The sequence below is a fragment of the Microtus ochrogaster genome, chromosome 8 (genome assembly GCF_000317375.1).
Source record: "Microtus ochrogaster isolate Prairie Vole_2 chromosome 8, MicOch1.0, whole genome shotgun sequence".
NCBI classification, from domain to species: Eukaryota; Metazoa; Chordata; class Mammalia; order Rodentia; family Cricetidae; genus Microtus; species Microtus ochrogaster.
Window position 1 is genome coordinate 37202965 of NC_022015.1, and position 16343 is coordinate 37219307.

Sequence of the window (16343 nt, forward strand, 5' to 3'; positions counted from 1 at the left end):
GCTGATCTCGCTGGTGAGGGAAGCAGAGGGAGAAGGAATTGTTGCTTGGCTGAATGTGTCACCTGTGTGGCAGGTGACCATGTGCTGCCTGTCCTAGGCCTTTGGAAGACAGAGTTGAAGACAAGGGGCTATGTTTACAGACCGGAGGAGGGAGCCTACAGCCAAGAGTCTAGGCTAGGCATCTCCCATTCCTGCCTCTGCCTGATGCTGCTGAATGGGCAAGGGGCACTGAGGTCACAGGCATCCCAGTCTCACAGTCCTTTCCCTGTTTTCTGTCCTGGTGGCCTGCACTGCTTCCCTCTCCTGCGTGTGTGTGTGTGTGTGTGCGTGTGTGTGCGTGCAGGAATAAAGGTCAGAAGTCAACTGCCTGTGCCCTCCCTCAGGTCCTCAGGTGTAGTCCATTTTATTTATTTATTATTTATTTATTTACAATATCTCTCTTTGACTTGGCACTCCCCAAGTAGGCTAGGTTAGGCTGGCTGGCTGGTGAGCCCCAGGACCCTTTTCCTGTTTCCCCAGTGCTGGGATTACAAGCATACATCACCACACCCAGTTTTGTATTTTTTAAAAATGGGTTCTAGGGATTGAGCTTAAATCCCAGTGCTTAAAAGGTACCTACAATTAAACCATCTCCCCAGCCCCAGTTGCCCTTTTTTGTTCTTGTTTGTTTTGTATTTGAGACTGGCTTGTAACCCAGGCTGGCCTCAAGTGCTGGGATCACAGGCAGGCATCCATCACCACGTCCAGATCCCTCGTCTTTGTCCACCCTGCATCTCCATAGCCTGTGCCCACGGCCCTGCCCCAGGATGCGACTCACTCATTTCCATGTACTCAGGCGTGAGGCCGGCGAAGGGTTCGAGGTTGAAGTCCACTTCATAGCGTTGTTTCCGCTTCACATACTCCTCGCGGTCAGAGGGGCTCTGCCTGCGCAGCTTCAGGTAGCGAATGAACTTTTTCATCTTCCTGCAGGGGGCGCTGTGTCAACAGGCTGTACCCACCAGCACCTCTGAGTTACACTACCATGTCTGCTCTGAGCCTGAGCTACCAGTTAGCGTAGTAAAATAGGCATTATGGCATTATAGGCATCTTTTTTGTTTGTTTGTTTGTTTGTTTGTTTTGCTTTGAGCCAGGGTCTCACTATTAAGCCTGGCTGGCCTCGAATTTATTATGTAGACGAGGCTGGCTTCAAACTTACACGAATCCACCTTCCTCTTCTTCCCTGGTGTTGGGAACAAAGGCATGTGCCACCATGCTTGGTTATATGTCTGTTGGAAGGGGACTAATAGCTCCGCCCTTCTCCCAGAGGCAGCATGGTTCTGCTGGTCTCCTAAGATACTGAGAGGTAGGGAGTGTGAGAGGCCATCTATGGCCATGGGAGACCCCGGGAAGGACCCAGACGTGTGGGCTATCCCATGCCCCTGTAGCCTCTCCTTTGTTCACTAAGGGCCTGGCTCCAGGGAACCTGTACTTCTGAGGGGCAAGATGAAAGGGATTGGCCCCTGGCTGTCTACTCTGCCACTCAGGGCCCGGTACGAACTAAGGACTGTGTGGCATTCTGAGGGTGGGAGTCCATGTTGTCTACAATGGGGCAACTTTGGCTGCATGTTTCCTCCCCGCCCTCCTCACCTCCTGCCTTCTGATGTCTCCTTTCCCTGGAGGCTTATGCCTCACCTGTCACAGAGGCTACTTTGAGAGCCACCAGAGTCGCCCATCCCTCTACTCTGCCCCACCCCCACCCCACGGCAGGTGCCACTCACGGGATGCCGATCTCGAAGAGATTGTTCTGGATCAGCTGCTTGCCCAGCATGATGATGCTCAGCTGGATACAGAGCTCCATGAGGCAGCCACCTGGAGCACACTGTGGGACAGAGGGCAAGTCAGATCTAGTCTGGCTCTGGGTCGGGGATGAGGCTAGCCCTCAACTTATGGGGCAACTTCAAGCCTCTTAAAAGTTAGGTTAAGGGCTAGGGAGATGCTGGGTGGGTAGGAGCACTTGCTTGGTACACATGGACGTCTGAGTTTGATTCCCAAGCCAAGCATGGTGGCATGTGTCTGTTATCTCAGCATCGTGGGGTGGGGGCAGAGGTAGGTGGACACCAAGATCGCTCTGGCCAGCCATTCTAGTTGCAACAGTGAGCTTCCCACTCAGCGAGAGGCCCCGTCTCAAGGCATAGGGCAAAGTGGTAGAAGAGGTCAGTCTCAGGAGTCACTCATTCCTCAGGAGCCATCCAGCTTGGCTTTTAAAAGAATTACTTTTATTTTACTTTATGAGTATGAATGTTTTGCCTACAAGTATGTCTGTGTACCATATATATGCCTGGTGCCCATGGAAGCCAAAGGAGGGCATTAGATGCCCCAGGACCAGAGTTACAGATGGTTATGAACCACAGTGTAGGAACTAGGAATCCAACCTGGGTCCTCTGCAAGAGCAGCAAGCACCCTTAACCACTTAGCCATCCCTCCAGCCCCACACCTGGCCTTCTACACCAGAGCTTTGGATCAGACCCAGGTCCTCAAGCCCGCAGAGCAAGTTCTTTACTGACTGACTATCTTTCCAGCCCTCGCCCCTTATTTTCTGATAAGCTGAGCTTTTTTATGGGCTGGAAATGTTGAACACTGACAGCCCCAAGTGTAAAGGAGCAAGCCAAATGTTTCCAGCACTGTGTCTAAGGTTAGAGAGGTGGGCACTGCCATGCTAGAGTTAAAAAGAAATGCAGCCAGGGTCTGTTTTTCCTTCTTAATTTACTCTAACCAGAGAGGGAAACAGCCAAAGGCTAACAAAACAAAATGGAGAGTAGTCCCAAGGAAGCTTATTGAGTTATTTAAAAAGAGAGAGAAGTCAGAAAAGCTGCGTGTGGTGGTACTCGCCTTCAATTCCAGCACTCTGGAGGTAGAGGCAGACAGATCTCTGTGAGATTGAGGATAGCCTGGTCTATAAAGCAAGTCCCAGGACAACCAGGGCTGCTGTTACACAGAGAGACTCTGTCTCAAACAAACAAATAAACAAACAAACAAACAAAAATGAGAGAGAGAGAGAGAGAGAGAGAGAGAGAGAGAGAGAGAGAAGGGGGAAGAGGGGGTTAAGTGAGGGGACAAAAGAGGGAGCAAGGGGTGGATCAAAGTATATTACATATATGTATGAACGTGTAATGAGTAATTATGTGTAATTACTGTGTACTGATAAAAACAGGGTAGGTGCAATGGCTCCATGAGTAAAGGTGCTTGTCACTGAACCTGAAGACCTGAGTTCAATCCCAGAGAACCAGGAGGTAGAAGGAGAGAACGGACCCCTGTGAGTTGTCCTCTGGCTTCTAACATGTGCTGCAGCATGTGTGTGTATACAAACACAACAAATAGGTAGATGTAGTAAAAATAAAAATAAGATTTAAAAAGGAGGCTAGAGAGACAACTCAGCTATTAAGAGCACTTAACTGCTCTTACAAAGGACCTGGGTTCCCAGTATCCGTATCAGTTGGCTCACAACCAGCAACAATTCCAGGGTATCTGATGCCTTCTGGCCTCTGCGGGCACTCACACATATGTGATGTATAACGATTTAAGAAAGCACACATACATACACATAAATAATTAATGGATAAATACATCTTTATAAAATTAAAAAAACAAAAATTTGAACCAAAAAAAAAAGTATCAACAAACTCTAGGCATGAGTTCCTCCTACTTTTCCCCCTCCCTTCGTGCCTTTCTCGGGACAGATTTTCACCACGTGGCACCAGCTGGGATGGTAGGTGTGGACCATCGTGTCCAACTAACTCTCTCCCCCAGGATCCCAGATGTATAAACGGAGACTAAGAACAGAGCACAGTATTCATCCTCTCTACTTACTGACCGTGCCTGTGATGCAAACTGCTTCAAGCCCCTGCTGCTTTGACATCCCTGCCATGATGTACCCTTGCACTGTGAGCGGAAGTAACCCTCTCTCCCCTAAACTGCTTTTGTCTTAATCACAGCAACAGGGAAAGAAACCAAGACGTCATAAATCTATGTGGACATGTGAAGATGCAGGAAAGTATTCCGGCTGGAGCGCAGAAGCCCGGAGGACAGGGAGCTAAGCAGAAGGTTGCTGGGAAAGGGAGACACATTACCTCCTCCATCCGGAAAGAGCGGAAGATGTACACATAGTCCCCCGGTCGTCCGACAAACCTGGGATGGTTGGGGTAGTGGTTAGGGAGGAGCCGGATTCAGCCCCCAGGAAGTGCCACCCAGAGGGCCTGTACTTCTGCAGTCAGAGGCACCAGGGATTTCCCACAGGCTCCTTCCTTCCCTAGCTGGCTCTCAGTGCCCACGCCTATATGCTATCTTCACTCCCGTGGTGCCACCTGGCCCGTTGAGGGGCACTATCAGAGGTTTCTGTCTTGGCTGTTGTCTGAGGTCTACTGGCAGAGGTCCTTACTGCCTGGGGTCTGTATTGCTAGGGGCCCCCTCTGCTCTACCATCCCAGATGAAGCTAGCTCTCTCTAGAACATCAGGGCTGTGGAAGCTGTACTTCCTGTTTTCCCTGGGCTATGGGGACCTCCCACCAACAGGAAGGACGAGGTAGGACGGAGCCTTTTACCAGAGTGGTGGAGGCAGAACCAGGGTTGAGGGGTTCCTACCGGCCTTTGAAGAAGGCGACGTAAAAGATGGGAGTGTAGGAGTTCACGAACTTGAGCAGGAAGGCCTTAAAGGTTAGCCTGTCTTCGAAGCTCTTCTCTGTCTTCGGGACCTCTGAGGAAAGACATGGTAACCACTCACAGACAGCCCAGGCCAGGGGCAGTCAGCACCACTGAAGCCTGGTGGCCAGGCTGCTTGCTCCAAGGCTAGCCCTGCATCAGGGCCGTGCTGCCCACACCATTCTGCACTCAGTACTCACCGATCTTGGTGAGCCACCTGGCAATGCAGCCGTAAACCTCATCCAGGAGAATGATGACCACAAGGTTGATGATGACAGCCGTGGCTGTGACCGTAACCCGGATGTTGGACCGCACTGAGGGGGAGGAGTTCATGGCCAAGGCTGCAGCCGTGGAGATTCTGTAGATAATAACTCCTAGTACGATGGCAAATGTTACTGCGATCTGCAGGGCAGGCATGGACAAGCTTAGTGGGAATGGCAGGGGTGGTTTGGGGAAGGTGAAGAGCTCCCTTGAACCCGCCCATCTATTCCTAACCCCCAAATTTTCTGCGTCAGAACCAAAGCTGGAATTACTGGAGTCCCCACCAGATGCCAGGTGCTCTGTGGGAGTCACCCCACAGAACATGCACAAAAGTGAGAGCATTCCAAGGACCAGAGAGGTTGTGTGGCTAGGTCAGGGGACCCAGTGCGGGGCCTGGCCTTCACTAGTGGGTCCATTCAAGCTTAAAGCTTACCGGATCTATGTATTACTATCCCTTATTATCCCCCAAGTAGAGCCCAGGACACTGTAGCCACACCCCAGTGGTTGTCCTGGTGTCTGTTAGATGAGGCTGGCTACCGGGATGCTTTCCCAACCCCAGGAGATGGAGAAAGCAGACTTCTGTATTGTGTGCAGGGCTAAGCCAGGTGCCCTCACAGCCACTGTGGTCAGGGAGATGGTGGCATCCTGCAGGTCTGCTGGGGCATGGCCAGGGTCCCCTCCCCACTGCTTTCTTAGAACTACCTTCTAGCTCTTCCATGCCAGCAGGCCCTAAGGCTAGCCAAAGCCATCTCAACATTCCATGGAAGTCAGACTGGTGGTGCCTGAGAGATGGGTGGAAAGCTAGTGACAGCTTTGTTCCGCCTGCTACAGTCTGTCTGTCTGGGTTCCTTTTCCTTTTGGCGCAGATTCGCGGGTAAGACCCAGTCTCTGCCCAGCCCAAGGGTGTGGACACCCCACCCTAGAGCTTGCTGGGTGAGGGTGGGCATGTCTGAGGCTCACAAAGCAGAGCCTAGCTGGGCTTCGGTCTCATGTATAGATTTTGGCTGCTCTAGACAGGCTCTGGTCTCTGTGTCCTGGATGTAGGGCAGGTCTTGTCCTTGCTGGCATGATCCCCCAAGGCTCCTGGCATAGTCCCTGCTGCCCTATATTGCCCAGTCAGGGAACATGGCCTTTGAGGTCTCCTCAGAAGTCTTGCCCTGCAACTATGGGCCATAACCAGGCCTTTTCAGCCATCTGTTAGTGACTGAGCAGAGAAATACCCTGCCTGGGAAACCATCTGCAGCCTCCACTATGCCCTGTAAGCACAGGCATGGATACCACACCCTGGGCTGTGCCAGGGAGTGAGGGCTTTCCTCAGAACACCCCTCAGGCCTGCCAAAAGGCCCCTCCCGGCCATAAGGACGTCTCTTGTGCCAGCATGCAAGGCTAGGACAGCTCTGGCTCCATGGTGACTCAGCAGAGGCAATCCTCCACCTTCCTCCACGGGAGCCACAAGCCCTATGCCCTGCGCCTCTCGCTGCCCATGCACACTAATGTCTTCAGGACCAGCACTGGTGGGACATCACCATCTGTGGCCTGAATGGAACTCTGGGGTCAGGGACAAAGCTGCCTCTCCATTAGCCCGTGAGCCTGACGTGTGACACGATTCTCTTCTGGGAAAAGACAGCTGTCTGTTTTTTTTTTTTTTTTTTTGCGCACGTCTGTCTGCCCTGGCTCCACACACCTACCTCGGCTGGATCACCGTGAGTTCCTTATTAAGCCTTTCTGCTGGGCAGGTGGGCAGAAGAAAGGTTCTGACGAATGAGATACATTGTGGGAGGGTCTTTTAAGGACTCCCCCTTCACAGACAGGCAGCCTCTGCTGTCCATCTTGTGCTCAACTTGCAACCTTCCATTTTTCCTTACAGGAATGTAGAACTGACCTTGGAACTGGGTTGCAACCAGAATAAGTGAGCTGAAAGAAGTCCAGAGAAGCCAGCACCTCTGGTCACACTCAGCCCTAGGTCACCCGCCTTTGTCCTAACCTTCCCTGGTCCTTTTGCTAGGAGCAGCTGGGCTCTGGGGCTGCTGGGGTCTCAGTTCCTGTTGCCTTTCACTGGCTGAGGGTTGGGGTGTCATTCTGTGGGTATGTCTCAGAACCTGAGGGAACATGTCACTCTCAAAATGAGGCTGAGAGTGTGTCTGAAGTCCCAGGTACTTGAGAGGCCAAGGTTCAGAAGGCTCAGGGACAGCCTGGGCAGCAAGACGTCATCAAACAGCACAAGCAAAGGAGGCTGAGCTGGTCTTCCTGTGAGTCCCAGCTTCACCAGGGAAAGGAAAGCAGACTGGGGATCCCCACTGTAGAGGCCGCCTCTTTCTGGATCCTCTAAGGCAGCTGAGGTTCCCCCGCGGTGTGCAACAGTGTAGGGGTAGGGGTGGGTGAAGCTGAGGCCTACACTTTTTTCCTGTGAGGGGGGCACCATGCCCAGGAAACCCACCCTGGCTCAAGGCTATCTATCCATCTCATATGAAGCATGAAATCCTGGGGCAAATGAAGAAATGAGACTCCTAACTTTGCCCCTACTGGCTGGCATTCCAAGGAACAGCCTCTGAACCAGTTTCCTCGCTAGCAGTGGGATGGAGTCGGGCCTGGCTAGCTGTGAAGACTGACTGGGTAATTCAGTGAGTGACCCAGGGAAGCCCCGCCTCAGGCAGGTGATTGATGGAACTCTGGGGCTGAAAGGCTAGGCAGCTCTGCCAGGATCTCACCAGAACCTCCCAGGCTAGACAAAAGGTGACTGACTACAAGCGGCCCCGGTACAGGTAGGTGGTTTGAGGGAGAGGCCAGGTGACATCAATGGGGATGGGAGTCCCCTGAGAGCCATCGGCATTTGCTGGGTCATCTGAATCAGCTCAGAGCCACTTGTCCTGTTCTTCCTCTTTATATTCTTTTCTTAGAATTTGTTTTGAGACACAGTCTCACTATGTAGCCCAGGCTGGCCTTGAACTTGTAGCAATCCTCCTGTTTCAGCCTCTTGAGTGCTGGGATTATAAGAGTGTGCTGCCGTGCCTGACCATCTGGTGAAATTTCTTTACTGGTTTCCCTAAGATTGTCAAAGGAGATCCCAGTGGGCGCCACCCCACACTTAGTGAAGGCTGTGTGTCCCCAGAGTCAGATCACATACCCCAGGACCACCACAAACCCAGCCTGTTCTATCTCTGGGATAGAAGAGGGAGTGTCCCCCCCCCCCATTCCAGGAGTCAGGGCCACTGTGTCTCAAGATGAGTGCAGGGCACCTCTGATTCCCAGCCCCTCCAACCTTCTAGAACTTACCATGAAGATGATGGAGACAAGGTTGGTGAAATAGGCTGGGAAGCGATCCCTCCAGGTCAACTTTACCTTGTCTGTCTGCAACATGAAACCATCTGGTCACTTACTGGGAACCATCCCAGTGGGTGGACAGCAGTACACACAAAAACTCAGAGAAACCCCCAGAAGACGCTGAGCAAACATGACAGTCTAGTGAAAGGGGAAGCACGTAGGGCCTAGTCCCCCTTGAACAGGGTCACAAAGTGACAGAGAAGGTAGTGGCCTTGGGGGCTAGGCCTCCTCTGTGCATGGGCATGGCATTGCCCACTGCTCCCTAAGAACTGTATGACCTGAGAGGGAGCTGCCCACGACTGAGACTCTCCTTTCCTGCAGTTTTCTGTCTAGGGCTACAGGCCGTTGGCTTGTTTGCAACCGAGACTGTAATAGCTGTTTCCCCTCTTCCCGAGCAGGTGGAACAAGTGCCTGAGCAGACACTTGCTGGGACAAGTGCCTAGCGCTGCTCAGAGCGCCATCAGGCCATGGTGACCTAGGGCCATATCGCTCAGAGAGGCTCTCCTGGGCCCTGAGCTGGCTGGCCTGGAGGGCCTTGGGGAGCAGTTGGTCACTAGGCTGGGCAGTTTCAAGCGTGCTGGGGAGGGACTTTCAAAGACAAAAACACACACTGGAGCCCAGCATGCTGGCACAGATGTCACTCTGGAGGTCACTCATTCCAGCGGTGTCTGCATGCACACTCACGAGAAAACAAGAAGCAGTCGTGGACACCCATGACAGGCATGTCTTCAGAGCCCACACGAAGCTGCATCTGCCTCCCTGTGGATCCCTGATGGCCATGCAGTGACATTGCAACACATGGCAAACTGCGGGTGGAAGGCGGGGATGGGACACACATGGGAATGTTCCAAGAACACACCACAGAGGTGGCCAGGGACAGACACAGTGACCAAGAAGGCCTGCAAATGGTGTCAAGGCTCAAGATGCCCCAAAATAGAGAAGTACCAATTTCACCCCTGCCATGGCTGTCCTAACCCTCTGCTTCCATTTGTTGGTCGGTTCTTCTGGACCATTCCGGCGCTTCTGAGGGTGGGTGGGGAAAGAGAGCACTGGATGGTGGAACTGGATGGGGTACTGCTGATATTGGATGGGGATGTGGGTCTAGGCAATGGTTCACCCTTCCTGTGAACACTATTTTAAACAACTCAATACACAACGGAGACTCAATTCAAGGTCAGGGCAAGGGGAACTAGAAGTTTCTAGAATAAAGAACCCAGAGAATAGTCCCCATAGGCTCCCTCAGCATCATATCAGGCTGTGACTTCCATGGTTTAGAGCACAGGAAACATGGGTCTGTCCCCACCACCATCCGGGGACGACAGGAAAAAGGACACACCCGGAAGCACAGGCTGACATGCCAATCGGTAGTGGATCTGTTTCAATAAACTAATTTCATGGGGCTGGGACTGTAGCTGGACCCCCAGCTCCACATAAACACGCTGTGGTATCACACACCTGCAATCCCAGCACTCTGGAGATGGAGGCAAGGGGATTAAAAATTCAAGGTCATCCTTAATTACATAGCTAGTCGGAGGTCAGCCTGGACTACATAGACCTTGTCTTAAAAACAAAACTGTGGGTCAGTAAGAAGGCTCAGTCAGTAAAAGTGCTTATGGCCAGGCCAGATGGCCTGATTTCAATACCTCAGTTCCCACACTGTGGAAGGAGAGAACAGACTCCCTAAAGTTGTCTTCTGATCTCCTTCACACGTGTGCTATGTCATACACATACAAATGTAAGATATAAAAAAGAACAAAACCACATGAAGTAATTTTGTTCCACAGTGGGGGGAATCAATTCAAAGCAGCCATTGGGAGCCACGGGAGACAGGAGAGAAAACGGGGCCTTACGAAGCCCACAGGCTCAAGGCCACCGTCCTCCCAGGAGCCTGCAAAAAACAAACAAAACAAAAACAAACAAACAAAGAAAAAAACCAACCCTCCCAACATCTTTGTGGCTGGCTCTCTCACGAGCCAAGTGTGGGGCTGAAACTGAGTCTGTGTGAGGCAGCTGCTGTGATGAGTGTGGTGTGGCGGCTGCAAATCTCTGCTGTTTCATGAATGAGTGAGACACTTCTCTGTATTCATTCCAATCTAAGATGTGTGGCCAGAGAGCCACTGTCCCACAGTTCTGGGAGGCTGAGGCTGACTTCTGAGGTTTCTCCACCTAGGCTTAGATCTGGGGAGGTGCCCTGGAGAAACGATGGAGGCTTGTAGGGTCTTACTCAGGGGCCAGCAGGCTGTGTAGAGACAGAAGTGCTCGGCTGATCTGATAATTCAGACAGACGGCTTCTGGCTGGTGTTTCCAACCCATGAGCTGCATGTGGCCTACCACGACTATGGATGTGGCCCAACATAAAATTGTAAACTTTAAAAGCTATGATTTTCCTTTTTGCTATTCTGTTTGTAATTTGATTGTAAGGTTGTCTCAGCTATGTAAATGACAACGTTGTGCCTTGGTGTCAGAACACTGGACACGCCTGCTTGCTTATATAATTTCTTTCTTTTTGAGACATGGCTTCAGTGTGTAGCTCTGGCTGTTCTAGAACTCACTGTGTAGACCAGGCTGGCAAAGACCTGCTTGCCTCTGCCTCCTGAGCACTGGAATTAAAGGTGTGTACCACCACACCTGGCTGTGATTACTTTTTGCACCCTTGAGTCCTGCTCAGTTCCTTTGGGATGTTCTGGGAGAGCCTTTGTGGCTGTGGGATCTTGCAGCTGACCTGCCTGCAGCCTCTGCTGTGACCAGAGGCTCCATGTAATTGTGACAGCCATAAACCTCGGGTACTTGGTACCATGAGCTCACTGTCCCAGGACACAATGACAAGGTAAGAGCCCAGGGTTTGTCCTAGTGACTCCAGAGGCCAAGGATACAAAGGCGTCAGGAAAGTCGTGAGCCTGGAAGAGTATCTTCTAACTGCCTAGTACTGTCCAGTACCAATATGATCTTCTCCTACCTCAGCGAGGAGCCAGCGGCCTGGAGTTCCTGGCCTATCCCACCTTACGTGAAAATCAGAGGTGTGCAAGAATGCACACCACATGTACAAGCTGCCAATCAGAACAAGAGACTTGGGGAGAGTTTATTATAAAAGACAGTGGCCTGAAGCCCATCACAACACCCACATCTTCTCCCTATCCTTGTCCTAACGAAAGGAGACAGTCAGGGACCTGGGTCTACAAACGGACCCGATTCATTGTTCAACACAGAACACAGGTTTCACAGGGTGGGGTATTAACTGAGGTTCTAGTGTGACATGTTTGCTGAAGTTGAGGTCACTTTCGGGATACAGGGGACAGTCTAGAGCAGGGTTAGGCTAGTTCTGGCCCTTTGGTCCAATCTGCCCTCTGACATGTTCTTGTAAATAAAGTTTATGGGAACACAGATTTTCTTGTTCACCTTCTGTCCACAGCCCTGCTCACGCCACAGTGGCAGAGCTGAGGAGCTGTGGTGCAGGCTTACACAGCATAAAGTGTTTACTATCTGAGCAGAGCCCTGGTCTGTAGAGAGCACACAGCATCTGCTGATACCTGTCTACTCCTGGGAACACATAGCTTTTTTCTGACTCCTGGTCATAGCTGGTAAGTGTTCAATATTTATTGAATCCTGACTGTACCTGATGAACCCTGCTCACACCTCAGACACACACCTAGTCATACCCAGACACAGTATTTACTGACCCATGGTCATACCTCAGAACACAGTGTTTATTGACCCATGGTCATACCTCAGACACAGTGTTTGCTGACTCCTGGTTACACTTCAGACACAGTATTTGCTGCCTCCTGTTCATACCTCAGACACACGTTTGCTGACCCCTGTCCACAGCTTAGACAAACAACATTTGCTGATCCATGTTCACAACTCAGACACAAAGTATTTGCTGGCCCCTGTTCATACCTCAGACACATAACATTTGCTGGCCCCTGTTCACACCTTAGACACACAACATTTGCTGACCCATGTTCACACCTCAGATACACAACATTTGCTGGCCCCTGTTCACAACTCAGACACACAGTATTTGCTGACCCTCTTCACACCTCAGACACATAGTGTTTGCTGACCCCTGGTCACACCTCAGATTCGCAGCATATCACTGTGGGAAGTTAGTAATAGAACCTGTACCTCTTTGTTTCTGGATTCTTTTCTCAGTGACTTCTCTAAGACTCTGGCTTCGTACTCAGCTCTGGGATGATCCTGAGGAAGACAGCAAGTCAAGAGAGGAAGGGTTAGTGTTGAGACCACCTCCTTCCACGTGAGTCCATGTATTTGCCTCAGAGACCCTGGGGACCAGTTCACAGCGGGCTGTCACATTTCCAACATCAAACTCCCTATACTTGACCTGCATCTGGGCCCAGGACTCCCCCCTCTCTTAGGAACCCCAGCTCAATGGAATGGCCAGAGGGTCTGGCTTCTGTGTCCTGCAGGAGGTCTTGGCTGTGCTAGGCTTCAATGAACACCCAGCTGTGAACTGACCCTCTAGAACTTTCTGTGGAGTAGCCATGGGGGTCAAAAGAGACCCAGCGAGAGGCAGCAAGCGCAGGCAGGCTGGAGGTGCCAGGCCTCGGGGAGCCCAGCGCAAGTCAGCAGAAGGAGCTGGAAGGAAAGATCAGGTTAGGTGAGACGGGGAGAAAGCAGAGCCCAGGTGAGAGCCACGAGGAGACGTCTGGTGGAAAGACAGGAGCATGTGTGCCAAGGTCCCTCTCCCCAGAGACAGGCTAGAGGAAGGCAGAGTAACCAAAAAAAAAAAAAAAAAAAAAAAATTCCAAACCTTGACAGCTTCCTGTGGGGAACGGGGAATAAAGACAAAAACAGAAAGAGCCATTACTGATCTTGTTTATTCACAGAGCCAGAAGGATGACAGCGTCCAGCAGAACAGGGGTCTGGGTGTTTGCTGCTCCCAGACCCCAGTTTTGCAAGCTCCCCACAATTCTCAGGTTCAAAGGAGATGCACACAGGATGGTGAACTGGCTCCCTCCCACGTCTATTCATCCTGGGGTTCAGACAGTGGGTAGGGGGTAGGATGGTGGAGGCAATCTCTACCTGAGGCCACTCATTCCCCCAAGACTGCAGTCGGCCACAGGGCATCTGTGGCTTACTTTGGGGAACTCACTTGGGTTCAGTGGGGTTGTGTGCCCAGTGACCTAAGGGATATCTCTTAGAAATCAGGCCCTAGGGATCTTGGAGCCAAGAGATCAAGGTGGAAAGTGGTGAGTCACTCCCTCTGCTTTCAGGACACCTTGGGAGGGTTTTCTAAGCCACCATGACAGTAAGACCCAGCTGGTGTTTCTTCTATTAGAAGTGTCAACATAGAAATGGAACCAAGGAGAGGGCCCACTGAGGCCAGGGCTCCTGACTTGTACACTGAGTGCCAGTCGCTTGTGAAATGGGCTCACTGTGGAAAAGGGCAGACCCTGTTACACAGGTGGGTGGCAGGCGAGGCCCAGCTACAGCTAGAGTAGCTCTCTGGAAAGCTGTCTGTGCCCCGGGTGTAGCTATGACTCAGCAGAGACCTCCACAGTCTGGACAAGTGAGGCTTGCTCCTCAGTGTCTACGGGGCAGGAAATGGCACTGGGCACAGAGATGTTAACCAATACGCCTCAGGTTACACAGCAATGCTGGTGTCGGGTCAGTTGAAATTGGGGATTATAGTCCCAAATGCTTGGCTTACAACCGTGACCTAACTGCCCAGCCACTATGACACGGAGAGGAACTATGACAGGCCGTCTGGAAGGTGTATGTGGCCAAGAGTGACCTACAGATTGGGGTCAGGAGTGGGTGAGCTATGAGAGTTTTTTAAGGGCACAGAGCTGGGCTCGGTAGCAGCACTTGTCTAGTGTGACAAAGCCCTGGGTTCAAGTTCCAGTGTGCGGGCGGGGGGGGGGGGGGGGAGGAGGGAGACAGAGAGAGACAGAGAGAGAGATTTGAAAAGGGGCCTCACTTATAAAAAGTAAGTATGGGAGAGGCACTGGCGATGGAGCTGAGACAGAGTGTTTCCGAGCCTGCATAAGGCCATGGGTTAGATCCCTAGTATTGAATAGACCAGATGTGGCAGAGCATACCAGTCTGCAGCACCAGCACTCCAGAGGGCAGAGCCTGGAGGATCAGGAGCTCAAGGTCATCCTTGACACGCAACAAGTTGGAGGCCAGCCTGAGCTATGTGCGACCATTTCAGAGAGGTGGGCGGGAGAGAGAGAAAGAAAAGAAAGACAAAAGAATAGATGAGGAAGAGAAGTAGCCGTTTGTTGTGTCTCAGCTCTGCAAGCCAGCTCTCGGGAGGCAGGGTCCTGAAGACTGTACTGTAGAAACTGTGAGGCCACAGACTGAGATGGCATGTTGCACCAGGCCATGGCACTGCCTCAGCAGGGCAGGGAACAGCCTCTCTGGTCTTTTTCGGGGTTGGGGGCAGTACCCCTTAATCACCCTAACAGGGAATTCCTGCTGAGATGGCAGTCAGGGGAAACTCACTCTCCCTGACTCCAGGGCTAGCTAGCGCTGTGCGCACCCTCTTTGGAACCCAGCCACATTTGCAGTGAGCCTGGTAAAGATCTGCTGGGCTTCTCAAACTCCCCCGACTGCAGGCTGGGGGATGGTTTGGACAGGACGCAGAGAGGAAGGCGGCCTGTGGACAGCAGTGATTTCCTGGCCACACCCCACAGCCCCAGATGTGATGAGGTCAGTGTGGGGAACCCTGGCCAGCACCCGAGCCCACACTGGTGGGTGTTGTGTCTTTGAAAGCATGGAGACAGAAAACACTGGCAGATGGAAAACAGTTGCCCTGGCAACCAAGGAATACCAGGGTGATGAGTGGAGGAGCCACAGGAGCCGCGCCTGGGACCAAGGGCCAGTCAGGACCTGGGGCCTTCACGTGAGCCAGAGGAGGTGGCAGAGGGGGCCTTGGGGAGGGCAGGCACAGCCACTCACCTCCTCCTCCTCGAAACCTGTCAGGTCCCAGCGGTAGTTGAGTCTCATCTGCTTCCGTTTCCAGTGCTCCATGAAGGTGGCAGCTGTGGGATGGTGGGAAGCAGTCAGGGCCACTGAGCACCTTGGACAACACAGTGACCAACGATACACAAGCTAATGGGTTCAACCCTCTCATTGACCCTGCCTGACCATTGCTTTCCCACTCTGCAGATGAGGAAACTGAGGCAGGTGCAAATTCTGGCCAAGGTCACTCAATCAGGCAGAGTGACCCACTCAGTGGGCTGGGTCTAGGTCTCTGGTAATCTTGCTCATTGTTTTTGGGGACCCTAGGGCATGAGTATGGGTTTTGGAGGGAGGGTTAGCTAGGCATTCACACTAGCATCTAGCCCTGTAGGCATCCCCTACTGGCCACTGTGTCCTGTGCTATTTATTCTTTAGAGACAGGTCTCACATACCTGAGGCTAGCATTGAACTTGCTGGGTGGCCGTGGTGGTTCATTTACCTGCCATCTTGGCACAATCGAGAATCACTTAAGAAAAGTCTCAGGCCAGCAACTGTAGATATGGTCGATCTGTGGGATGTCTGCAGGAGGTGTTGTGACTGTCAAAGGGCACCCTGAGGGAGGGTGACACCATTTCATGGGCTGGGCCTTAAACTAGCTAGCTGAAAGCAAGCCTCAGGTCTGCATTCACCCCGGCTGTAGTCATTCATTCTCTCTGCCCCTGACCGTGTGAGACTTGTGACTGCTGTCCCCGGCTCCCACCTCTGTGATGGACAGTGACCTGGAGCTCTGGGACAAATAGACCCCTTTCTCCCTAAATTTCTTATGTCAGGGTTTTGTTTTTGTTTCTCAAGACAGTGTTTCTCCGTGTAACAGCCTTGGCTGTCCTGGAACTCACTCTGTAGACCAGGCTGGCTTGAGTGCTGGGATTAAAGGCGTGCGCGGCCACTGCCTGGCTATGTCAGGGTATTTATTGCAGCAACAGATAGAAAATTAGAGCAGTGGCCAAGTTGGCCTTGAACTGATTTTCCTGCCTCTACTTCCAGAGTACACAGGTGTGGACCACCACACATAAATCTGTGTTATTTCCACACAGACTGAATGTTCAAATGCCACCTTCTTTTTTTTTTTTTTTTTTTTTTTTTTTTTTTTTTTTGGTTTTT

General features: G+C 51.9%; 1 protein-coding gene across 2 annotated transcripts in view; it reads right to left on the reverse strand.

Moving 5' to 3' along the window:
• Positions 1–16343, reverse strand: part of Ano1 (anoctamin 1) — a 151111-nt gene that overhangs the window by 21552 nt on the left and 113216 nt on the right. The window contains exons 14-23 of one of the 2 annotated variants that reach the window (XM_026781689.1): positions 15180–15262; positions 13027–13038; positions 12381–12452; positions 9201–9278; positions 8208–8282; positions 4874–5075; positions 4617–4728; positions 4107–4164; positions 1758–1858; positions 818–963 (exon numbers count right to left, since the gene is read on the reverse strand). In XM_026781689.1, coding sequence (XP_026637490.1) covers positions 818–963; positions 1758–1858; positions 4107–4164; positions 4617–4728; positions 4874–5075; positions 8208–8282; positions 9201–9278; positions 12381–12452; positions 13027–13038; positions 15180–15262 — 939 coding nt within the window. The remainder of the gene's footprint in view (positions 1–817; positions 964–1757; positions 1859–4106; positions 4165–4616; positions 4729–4873; positions 5076–8207; positions 8283–9200; positions 9279–12380; positions 12453–13026; positions 13039–15179; positions 15263–16343) is intronic. The other variant, XM_013347975.2, reaches the window with a different exon arrangement.